General features: G+C 51.3%; 1 protein-coding gene across 1 annotated transcript in view; it reads left to right on the top strand.

The window, feature by feature from the left end:
- Window positions 1–12216, top strand: part of Scara5 (scavenger receptor class A member 5) — an 86623-nt gene that overhangs the window by 73759 nt on the left and 648 nt on the right. Inside the window, exon 8 of the mRNA XM_059273452.1 lies at window positions 10515–10709. Within this exon, the coding sequence (XP_059129435.1) occupies window positions 10515–10709 (195 nt within the window). The remainder of the gene's footprint in view (window positions 1–10514; window positions 10710–12216) is intronic.

The following is a 12216-nucleotide window of genomic DNA, read 5'->3' as shown; positions in this document are numbered from 1 at the left end:
CAGGAATCAAGGGCCAGTGCCCGAGAAGGGCGGCTAGTTAGGAAACAATAAACAAAAGAGTGTTTGGCATTTGTACTGAGCAAGAGTTAGCAGCCAGAGGAACAGTCAGGATCTGGGAGAGCTGGCTGCTTTGAACAGCTTTTCTTGTGGGGGTATTCATGCCTGCTAGTCAAGCCAACCAGTTTACTGTTCTGGGTCCAGCACGTTACTAGCTCATCCCCATGGCTCTGCGCCGGTCAGTCTTTCTGCCCAGGATCTGGAGGCAGCTCTCTTAGGGTTCCGATGTCCACTCTCTGGGATTTGCCCCTCAAGACACTCTTAGCAATCCAAATCTCGGGCAGAAGGTAAGCAAACAATGGCTTGATGGTGCTGGAGAGGGTGTCAGCAGTTAAGCAAATGTGCCGCTCTTCCAGAGGACCCGGCTTTGACTCCCAGCACCCACATGGGGTGGCTCACAATGCCTATAACTCCAGCTCCAGCAGATCCAACACTCTCTTCTGGTCTACACACACACACACACACACACACACACACACACACACACACACACACACACGACATACACATCAAAAAAAAAAAAAAAAAAAAAACCTCAATTTTTTTAAAGGCCTTGAAACCACCAAAGAACAGAAGTTTGGGCCATTGATGTGGGTTTTGTACAAATAAAGTTTAAGTTGAAGCAAAGTTGAGATATACACGGAAACTAGGCGTGGCTGGACTGTTTGTTTAGGAAGCATTTCAAACAAACTCAAGAGTGACCCCCAGTCCCCGGACCCTGAGCTCGCGTTCCTTGTGAAACTGGATGGTAGAGTCAGATGAGAACCCTGCAGATGGAGTTGAAAACACAGAGAGCTGCCACTGATTGACGTCCTACCTCTGACTCTCCCCATCCTTGGATGTGGAAGACACCATGGAGGGTACTTAGGGTCACCTTCAGATGGCCTTGCCTCCCACATGGGTGGTAACCAGCTTCTTTTCTTCAAGGAGATGTCAGTGATACTTAGATGGAAAATGAAGGAAATGGGAGAAGACCTCCCAGGAGGTCTTGTGGGTGCCGTGGTGGCAAGGCCGCACACTGGCTTCCTCGCTGACTCAGCCTGGGAGGGTCGCTTGTCACCTGTCACCACACCACGGTCCCCACTATGATCTTCACTCTGGCTCATGCTGAGTTTCACAACACAAAAGGGACCACCCTCGTCACTGAGTTCTCAGTGTGTCATCCCTCAAACAGAGGCAGACGCTGCCGAGGGGGCAGGTCCTCACCCAGGGCGGCAGCATCAGTACTAAGCTGGGTCTCCAGGTGAGGATTTACAGGATGGACTTGCGGGTGCTTAGCCCTCAACTTGGAAGGACCCAAACTAACATAGGAACTAGTGTGTGGAAAGAGAGAACATATCCCGAGGAGTGGCCACTGGGCCTGAGGGGATGGGGGTGCTGGTTAAGTGATAGATCCACAAAGCCTTTGCTAGAGAGGTCTTTCAAATGTCAGCATCTCTCCCGGGAGGGCTTGAGTGAGGAAGACTCAAGGCGTGCTGACATGAGCAATCAGCACTCTTGACTGTCTCCTGGCTCTCCTGACTTCCTTTCTAGCCCTAAAAATAAAAAAGAGGTTTATCGGCTCACTTGTCTCGGTGCCATTTGAAAGGCCAGAAAACAAAAGGAGAGAGAAGAGCCTCGGCTAGGCACACAGCCACCTGGTAGACACCTACAAATGTCATTGTGAGAAGCTTTGGGCTTCGACCCTCTCCACTGCCGTAGTTGGAGGCATCAGTTACTGGAGCTGGAATTATAGATGGTGTGAGCCACCTTGTGTGGATGCTGGGAGCCAAACTCATGTCCTCTGTAAGAGCAGAATGCCCTCCTAACCCCTGAGCCATCTCTCCAGCCCCAAGACACATCTTTTAAAAATAAGATGAATTTATTTATTGTGTGTATCTGTGGAGGTCAGGTGTCTGACCTCTCCTTCTACCATGTCGGCCCCAGGGATCAAACTCAGGATGTTAGGCTTGGCAGCACCTTAAACTATGGGGCCACGTCACTAGCCCCTAGACACATCCTTATTGGCAAGTACCAGGAACCAGGCAGCCAGGAACAGCAGCATCAGAGAGCCATGTACTTAGTTTCCATGACTATGTGACCAAGCTGGGGAGAGAAAGGCATGAGTCAGCAGTTTAAAGGGCCAATACTGCGGTGTGGGGAGATGGCTCTGTTGGTAGAGTGTTTGCTACATGAGCAAGAGGACCCCGAGTTCAGAACCCACATAAAAAGCCCCGGTGTGGTGACACACATGTGTAATCCTAGTGCTGGGCAAGTAACAACAAGAGGATCCCTAGTCAGGTAGTCCCATTGAATGGTGAAGTCCAGTCTCAGGGAGAGACCCTGACTCAAAAAAAAAATAAGATGGAGAAAAATAGAGGAAGACAAGAGTACTCACTGATAGATAGATAGATAGATAGATAGATAGATAGATAGATAGATGATAGATAGGTAGATAGATAGATAGATAGATAGATAGACAGACAGATAACAATGCAATTAGGGCCCCTCAGGGGATATATCTGCTGCATCTTCTACCTAGCAAAGTCGTTAGTATCTGGGTGTAACTTTCATCCAGAGACCCAGCATAAGGGAGACAGCGCAGGAAAGATCCAGGAGTGGTCACTTCTTCAGGTGACCTAGAGCCCGTCTTCACTCTCCTTGGAGGAGGGTGGTGGCAATTGTCCATTGAGAACATCTAATAACATACCCTGAAGAGGCACCAAGTCCTCCGTGAGGGTCAGAGCAGACCCTCCCCCCAGTAAATGGTGTTTTCTATACCCACACCCATGGGCAATGCCCTCCAGAAGAGCCTCCCTAGAAAAACCTTCCTTTGCTTCAGGGATGGCTCCCATCCTCCCATATGGATCACATTTCCTGTTGAGAAGTGTCACCCCAGCCTAGGGGGTAGGGACTCTCCAGGCCAGCTCAGGGCATGAGGAGCTCTTCCTTTATAAGAGAATGAAAGTTCAGCTTTCTTAATGGGCAGATGGTCCAAATTATCCCTGGGCCCCCCACCTCCACCCTGCTCCGCAGCTGCAGAAACGACAGAGCTCGTTTTCCCAGCCCTGTGTGTTTATTTCTATTCTCCACAACCTCCTTTCTTCCTTCGTGTTTGGCTTTGGCAGCGGGGACTGCAAGGCAGGAAAAACAAACAGCAAGGAACTGGACTATTCTGACCATAGCTTGGGCTTGCTCCCTTGCTTTAGAAGCAGAATTCCCCGGGCTTTGGGACCCTCCGAGGCATAGCCACAGAAGGTTCTGAGTTACTTAGTTCTCTACCCTGTTCTTAGAGCCCTCAAAAAGTGGTCCTGAGCCGCACTCACCTGTTCACTCATCTACTCTCTCGTTGAGTATGATGTGTGGAGTACTTCCACTGTACCGTTGTTAAAGCTTGGGGTTGATTCCAGAGGGCACCTGCTAAGATTTCTAAATTCTGGAATACCAGAACAAAGATATGGACCATGAATGGTGATAGAATAGTTATAAAGAAAAAAAAAAAAAGGCACTCCTGAGAGTGGAAGTAGCTGGAGAGCTGGGACAGGTCCCAGACTCAAAAGCCTCAAGCCTCTCACCCCCATTTATGACCCTTTATAGTCATTTACACGGCACTGGCTTCTCAGATGGGACTTTTCTTGGGCATTCGGTTTTGTTTTCCAGTCCTTCTACCAAGTTTTTTTGCTTATATTAATATTTTTCTAAAGATACTATTATTTATTTGTTTGTTTGTTTGTTTGTTTATTATTTATTTATTTGTGTGTGTGTGTGTGTGTGTGTGTGTGTGTGTGTGCAGTGCCCACAGAGGCCAGGAAAAAGGTGTCAGAGCCCCTGGAGCTGGAGTTACAGCCAGTTGTGCACAGTCCAACATAAGTGTTGGAACCCAAGCTTGGTCCTCTGAAAGAGCAGCAGAAGCCAGTGCTCTGAGCATTGAACCGTCTCTCTAACCCCGTACGTTCATCTAGTGACTGTCTCCATACCTACCTTCCTGCCGCACCAGGGTCTCTGTGTGTAAGTGGAGACACAACTGGATGTTGAAAGGCTGTCATCCTCTCATAACGTAGTGGAGGGGTGGGGTGCACAGGGATCCAGGAGAGGAAACTGCAGTGTAATAATTCCCAAAGACAGGGAGCACCCGTCAGAGGAGCCTTCGCAGAGGTGACCTCCATGTGTGTTACAAGGCTGGATAGGTAGTGAGCATATAGCTCAGCTGATGCTACATCTGGTATTGCTGTGGCTTTGCATGAAGACACCATCAAAGTATTCAAAATACCCCCAGACTGTTCAAAATTGTCCTTGTATTGGAGGCTTTTGAATCTTCCTAGCTGGTGTGCAGGCAGACACGGCTTTAAGTTGGAGACGCAGACCCTGGAGCTCAGGACAGTGAGCACTGAAGACCCCGTGGGGCTCCTAAATAGAGAGAAAAGTACCTTAGATTTGGAGAGCGCTGCTGTTGGAAGGCAGCCACCAGCGTTCAGCGTTCAGACTCGATCTGTTTGGCAGAGGAGAGGCTCTGGCTCTGGGCCCCCCTGTGGCAGCTGTGCAATCCCAGGCAAATCACTTGACACTTCTGGGCCCGTTTCTTCCATTGAATGAGAGAAGCTAGGACAACTAAGTCATGGCGCTGTTGTGGATGACAACAGACTACACGTATGGAGTGCTGTGCACAGCACCTGGCACTCAGGGCAGCCAGTGGGCAGACTTCCAGTCCCTGCACTGTTCCTGCTTCACTCGAAACACCCCGGCCCCCACCCCCTGTGATATGCCCAGAACTGGGCTTTGATGTGGTTGGGTGTGGAGACAGCTCTGAGCCATTCCTGACCAAGGCATGCTGGGAGTTCCAAGGTTACTTCAGCCTGGAAACCAGCTCTGAGAGAGGCAGCTACAGGCCACTTATGTGACCCTCCCAGATCTGCCCAGGGGAGGAGGGATGAAGCAACTTGCTCAGCTGTACTGAGAGGAGAAAGATATTTCACAGTTTGGCCCCCCCAGTGAAAGCCACAAAACCCCCAAACAGGGTGTGCTAACAAGGTAGAGGAGCCTGTGGATGAAGCAATGCCAGGGAGAGCCGGAGATGCCAGCGCCCTAGAAATGAAACCAGATGCCGGTTTGAAAGTCCTAGGGTGGATTCCCAAGAGATACTGTCCCTTCTCTCCCATGCCCAGAGGCAGGGTGAGCAGCTGTCAGGCCCTTGGAAAGATGGGAGATCGGAGTCTGGAGCTGGGAAGGGGCCCAGGTCCAAAGCCATTTCCCAACCTGGTGCTGAGGGAATCATGACCCAGATCCGGACTCTTTCCCCAGGAGCCTGCTTCAGCTACATGTGTATTTACAAGTCAGGGAGAGCAAAGCAATGTTTCCTTTGAGAGAAGAGTCCCCACATGTTAGATTCATAAGGGCAGTGTTAGGTGCCCAAGAACGGCCTGGGCCATGGAGCCGAATTCCTGGATCATTCCGGAGCTGCTTTGCTTAACAAGTCACATCCAGTTTGCATTAGTGTGCAGAGTTGCTGACAGCAGGAGCCAGCCTTCTGCACCCCGACTCCCTCCCCTATAGCCTACAAAGGAGCCAGAAACTGGGGAGAGCAGAGGAAATGAGGGGGAGACCCATCCAACTGGAGAGAGCAGCCCCTGATGAGCGCAGATAGGTTTTCTGCAAGCCCTCTCTGCTGGGGCCTCTGCTATGCCAGCCGAACCCAGCAGTGCACGGAGATGCACAGAGATAACTCGTGTGCTGCTGGATGGGTCTGCTGGAATCCACCCTTGACACTCACTACTGCTCTCAGTCACCGTTCTATTTGTGTCCAGAGATGGCACTGGCCAGTGGCACCAACACTCTAACTCCGCCGCCACTGAGGGCAAAGGCGGCCCACTTCTGCTCATCGGGGCCACAGGAGGAAGTCTGCTAGGCCTTATGAAAACCTCTACTCACAACGGGGGCCCCCAGAGGCAGGTTAGCAGTCAGCCCTGGATGGGTGTGGCTTTGGCTCCTGTTCTGGTCTCTTCAGCTGTTTCTGGGACTCATCTGAGTGACTTTAGGTAATGGGGCCTGGGAAAAGGCCCATCATCTCGGCAAGCCTTGTACAGCCTGGAATGAAGGGGTTATTGGAACCCAAGGTGTCTCTGGGCCCACTGCCGTAAGTAAGGGGTCAGTTTGTCTAGGGTCTCATCTCAGACATGACCAATTCCCGAGTCTCAGCCTCTTTGCTCCTGCCTCCAATCCCCCTCTCCACAGTCCTCAGCTCAAATTCTTAAGAATTCTGAGGGATGCTGGAATTTTCATTACAGTGGCTTGGACAGATGTTCTGAGCTAAAACAGTCCTTCTGGGGCCTTTCCCACATATAAGGAAGTGCCACGGGCTGTGGGCACAGCACACTCCTTGATCAATTTATCAAGTGTCACAGCCTTACCACATGAATTGGGCGAAGTCAAATCGGCACTAGTGACAGGGTACTGGACAGATCCAAACATCAGGAACTATTGCCATTGGGAAAAGAGTTCCACACGAAGTGAACTCTGTCTTGATTTGAACAGAGGTGACATAGTAAAGGATGAAGAGGGACCAGGAAGGAGGTGCAGGGCTTGGAGGGGCCAGGGAAGCAAAGTTACAAAAAGAAGGAAGTGGGGTGCTTACAGGGCAGCCCATATGGGCTTGGTAACGGATGGTTATCAAAGTAGGCTGCTTTTTGTTCGAAAGATGCTGGAGACAGAGGTCCTGCCTTAGTGCTTGCGTGGGAGACCCTGAGGCCGCCCCAGGAACTTACTGTTGGCTCTAACAGCACCTTTAAGTAGGGCTGCAGTGATTCTGGAGCATTCATGACTTTGAGCTGCTGGAAACGATATCCCTGTCTTCTTGTAAGCCAAGGTTGAAGTCCAGTTAGGAGGAGGGTTCAAAGGGGCCTGGCTTGAGTTTCACCAATAAGAGTCCTTGTACCACTGATCCTCTCATCAGGCTGGGAAATGATGGTGGCAGTGAAGGAGAGAGGCGGAGGGTCTCCAATAGCAGACCCAAAAGAGCACCAGCTGCGTGCCTTGGCAGGCCCCGCCCATCTAGCTCCTTTCCCTGACATGCTCCTCTCCTCACTACTTGGGCTGCTGCCTCAGACACACAGCTGTCATGCTTAGCAAGGGCATGGCCTAGGGGTGCCCCACAACACTGTGTCCAAAAATGATAAGATCATACACTCGTGTCCGCTAGCTTGCCGGACCCTGAAACTTAAGATGGGTACAAAAGAGGGACAGGAGTGCTGAGGTGCTCAGATGGGCTTTCTGGTCCCAATCACTCATGAAGACGTGCATCCACCCATGCAGCCCTGACCATCAAGCTGGCGTTTAGTACTCAAAGCTAGCCTGCATCAACGCTCAGCATCCAGGACTGTCATTGCAACGGAAATAGGGTACATGTAGCCTGAGGTCGAGAGCTTCCTAGAGCAACCTCAAATGGAGTCCTCTGCTCTGAGGAGTGCCAGCCCCTGCCTTGGGCCTCCAGAGTTAGCTGTCTGCAGCTTCCCTTGGTGGGATGACCCAGTGCTTTGAGCGAGGAAAAGCCGTGCTCTGGAAAGAGGGAGGCCTGGCCTCCTAAAAACAGCTGCGTCCTCCATATCAGTTTCCTCATCTCTGCATGGGTGTGGGGGTGGCCTGGGAGTCCCTGAGTCCCTGTCATTGCTGGCACCCTGTGGTCCTCTCCTTTTCATATATAGGTTCCCGTGAGTGGCTCAAGGTGGAAGACAATGCTTTTGCTTCCACACTCCTTTGGCATCCATTTTAACCTGGGAGGGTGCTTGGGGGTTCCAGAGGTGCATCTGGATGGAGAACTAAATGAGCAATTGGAAGTAGAAGTGCATGCACCGGCCTATTATAAGAAATGAAGAGGTAATGCACAGGAGATGGACCGACTCAGCAGGCTTTCCTCCAATGCTCAGGCTGGTTTGTCCTTCCCCTGCCTAACATAGCAACACGTCCAACATCACTCAGCAAATCTGTGCCCCGCAAGGGTGCTGTGATCATCATTGTTCACCCGTTAGACTCAGGGGAAGCTGGTATGTTTCTCTGAATTTCTAGCCAACACATGGTAGCCCCAGGGTGACTAAAATAACTTGTCCATGCTTCTGCTCTGTCTTAGTTGTAAGGCAGATTAGTAGACCTGCTCAGACCTCAGGAAGAATGGACGACTCGGAGAGAGAAAAAGAGCACAGCACTGGCCCTGGGTTAAGTACCCAATGCAGACCTCAGTTCTCCTACTCACAGGGATGGCTTGGATAAGTCACATCACCTCTCTGGGCCTCTGGTCCCTCGTGTGTCACATGAAGGCTTTATGCCATCTCAAAGTCTTAGCCAGCTGGCAAATTCCATGCTTTTCTGTCATTTGTGATGATTGGAAAAGCCCAATGATTGTGTAACCATTAACTAAAATAGCTCCATGTGCTACGTGATGGGACATCTGAAGCCTACCGCTAAGCTGCAGCAAGATGCTGCCAGCCGCAGCCTCAGGAAATGCAGAACTCCCTAGTCCAGACCCACTCTTTCTCAAGTGTGTCCCTTTCTCTTTTTACTCAGGAGGCAGGTCTGGGTGTAGGAACCCTGGGGCTTTCCTCCAGAGCATGGGTGAGGCCTGTAGGGTTGGCACCAGGAGTAGCCTAGGTAATGGGAAAGGCAATTCAGCAGGTCAAGGAGCAGGAGGCAGTTTCTAGGAGCTGGGGCAGCAGAGTAGAAAGCCATAAGCAGAGATCAGAACCACTGACACCCCAGGAAGCTTGTGGGTAAAGCAATGAGCCAGTTGACCTGCAAGAGCAAGGAGGCCACATGGCTGCAAGGGGCCAATCCCCTGTCCTGCTTACTTTACCAGTTTCTTCCAAGCAGTGATGCTTCTGGGCTAAGCGTTGGGATAACTGCAATATACGAAAGAAGACCTCTACCTCTGGGCATTGTGGGGTCCACAATCCCCAACCCCAGAGCATAAGGGAAAAGAACTGAGATCCAGCCCTGTGGGCATCTTGGTATCTCAGCTAAGTTCGGGAAGGTGGAGGCTACAGAGGGAAAGCTCCATCCACGAGCTGTGAGCTGCATGTTGGGGACAAGCTGTCAAGTCGGGATAACCGTCTCTTGTCCGCCATGTTTCAGACGAGGAACAGTTGCTTAAGCAACTGGGGTTTTCTAGCTACGGAAGGGCATGGCAGGGAAGGCATGGTGGGGAAGGCATGGTGGCAGGAGAGAGAAGCAAGCTGGTCACATTGCCACCAGGAAGCAGAGAGCAAACAGGACATTGGGCCAGGCTTGTTTCCCACTCCTTCCAGGGGCCCCACCCCCTTAACAGTTCAAAACTTCCCCAAGAGGACCACCAGCTTAGGACCTTCAAACACAGTAGCCTGCAGGAACATTCCACGTTCAAACCATTACACTGGCTGAGGCTGCCTCTCAGGCACCGGCTCAGGTTCAGTGGAGGCTGACATATTAAAAAACATGGGGCAGGAGCATTTCTGGATGATGGGTGATTGTTTAATAGGAAAACTCTACCTGGGGCAGAAACTGCTGGGAAGAGGCCAGCAGTGTGAACTTCATGAAGGTACATCCTTTGCTCATAGGTGTGTCCACGGTACTCTAAGAGATGCTTGGTCATTCGTTTGGCTACGTGAGTAAGGGAACAGAATGATGCCAGGCGGGGCAAAGCACAGAAGCTAAGTCAGGGACTCCCTGAACATCAGCCCCACCCTCCTTGTCACCTTCCAGCTTTTTCTGTTGCTCTGACCTGACCCTCAATGCTGCCTGGCTTGCTCTGGAACCCACAGCCTCCTCCTGCCTCCTCTGACCTCACACAGGCTTCTGTTCTCAGCCTCACTGCACAGCATGATACACACACTGTCACGTGACCTGGGGTTGCCAGAGGCAAGGCAGGCCTGGGGAAACGTATAGCCAGTCTGAGGTCAAGCCTCAGGCAGGAGCCTGACCTCTGTTAGTGTCTACTGGTTACCCCTTACCATCCCCAGGGAGTTTCGCCATACTCCTCACCCCCACAGTCCCAGTTTCCCTTGAGTGCTGGTGGGCGCTGGGTTTTCAGTAACTGTCCGGGGTGGCTAGTTGCCCGGTCCATAAAACGAATGGAAATTGCCTGGTCCCGTGAAATGAAACTCACTCAATACTGTGAAGAGATTTTTCTAGTCAATTTTGCTATGAACTTAAAACTCTTGTAGAAATCAGTTGGCGAGAAGAAAGCTGACAGAGAGTTAGACTGAAGCTGGGCATGGTGGCATACAGCCATAAGCCAAGCATTTGGAGGGCCAGCTGGGCGACGTGAGACCCTGTCTCAAAGCGAAGCAGATCAAACCAACCAAACAAACAAAAAGCAGAAATGACACACCGTGACCTCATGGAGTTAGCCCTAGCTCTCTCTTCCCTGTGTGGAAGGAGGGTCATGGACAAGGCCTCGGGGGGGGGGGGGGGGTCCTGGGGTGTCCAGAGACAGGGAGTAATGCTGACTCTCCTGGCAGATGGTATGGATTTCACAATGATTCGCCTGGTGAACGGCTCTGGGCCACACGAGGGCCGAGTGGAGGTGTTCCATGACCGTCGCTGGGGCACAGTGTGTGACGATGGCTGGGACAGGAAGGATGGGAACGTCGTGTGCCGCATGCTGGGCTTCCATGGTGTGGAGGAGATCTACCGGACAGCTCGTTTTGGGCAAGGTAAGGATGGTCAGGTAAGGTACAGATTGGATGTTGTGGAAGAGAGCCATGGAGTCTAGGCCGGGCCTTTACCCCCAAAGCCTGCATCATCATCATGTGATATAGCCAACTGTTCCCTGGGGGCACCTGACCCTCACTCCTGTTCTCAGTACATGTCTCATACTTATAAACACTTTCTTTCTATAGAACTTGAACATGGAGAAACTTGGGTGGACTTGAACCCAAAACAATAGTTCTTAGTGAATGGATCAGGAGATCTCTTGCCCATTTAGTTCTGTGTACCCTGCTCCTCAGCTGTGTGCACTTGGGCCTGGCCTCTCTCTGCTCTGAGCCTTGGTGTACTTATCTGGGAAAAGGACTTACAGACTCTGGGGTGCTTTCCAGCCTAGGCCCCTGGGATCTAAGATGTTGCCACTCAACTGTCATGAACATCTGCATTCCAGTGCGCAGGGGACTAGGATTTGAGCTGACCATATCACACTCAGCTGTGCAGTGTGTCTGGTGACCTGTGAGTGGCAGTTGCCCACCATAGGGGCTTTAGGGGTTAGAAGGTGCCAGGCAGGCCCTGCATCTTACCCAAGGCTTAAGCTTTCCATTGCATTTGATGGGAAGAAAGTATGGTCCACTTGACAGCTCTGGAAGTCAGCTCAGTTTTGTCTCCTGCACAGAGCTTTCCAAGCCCTCTGGCACCTCAGCTCATGATGCATACACACTTTAGCTCCTGTGGCATACTCTGTATGTCTCTGTCACCCCGGTTGTTCACTGGTATATTCTAAACACACAGAGGAGTGCAGAGTGGAAAAGAGGCCCTCGGACCATTCTGTTTAATGAATGGATGGTCACTGGTGCTTTACGAGACAACCCCAGGCTGTAATCTCAATCTCACCCCATGGTAAAAGAACACCTGTTGTTTGTTTTTCTCATCTGTTCACCGGGAGGCATTGTGCTGAGCTCTGACAGTTACTGAAAACCCAGCTCCCACCAGCACTCAAGGGGACCTGGGGTGTGGAAGTGGGGGGTATGGCGAAACTCCCTGGGGACGGTAAGGGGTAACCAGTGACACCAACTCGGGTCAGGCTCCTTCTCTTCCATAGGCAAGTCCTCCATTTGCTCTGAAGGTTATCCCAGCTGCCGTAACCCCTGATGTTCATAGAAAGATATCAGTGCCAAGTTCACAGCATTTGGGGGTCTGATGCTATTCTGTGACAGCCCATTAAAGCGCCAGGCTCTCCGTGTGTGGCCACCTTCAGACCAGCAGGCTGACCCGTTACAGCTGGCTGGACAAGGCTAGCTGCAAGCTGTAGGGACTCTGTATTTGAAGGACTAACCCAATGACTTAATGGTTTGAGGATGTCTGACTGTAATGTCAGATTTGGGGACTCTCTATCTTTCTGGAACTATGATCTTGGGCTCCCAGAATGGGACCATGTAGCAATGTTGGTACTAACAAACTCAGTTCTGGGCCACTGGATAATCCAGGATCTGTCTGACATTACCCTTCTGATTA

Source organism: Peromyscus eremicus, chromosome 9 (assembly GCF_949786415.1).
Source record: "Peromyscus eremicus chromosome 9, PerEre_H2_v1, whole genome shotgun sequence".
NCBI lineage: Eukaryota > Metazoa > Chordata > Mammalia > Rodentia > Cricetidae > Peromyscus > Peromyscus eremicus.
This window is presented reverse-complemented; position numbering and strand designations above follow the sequence as displayed.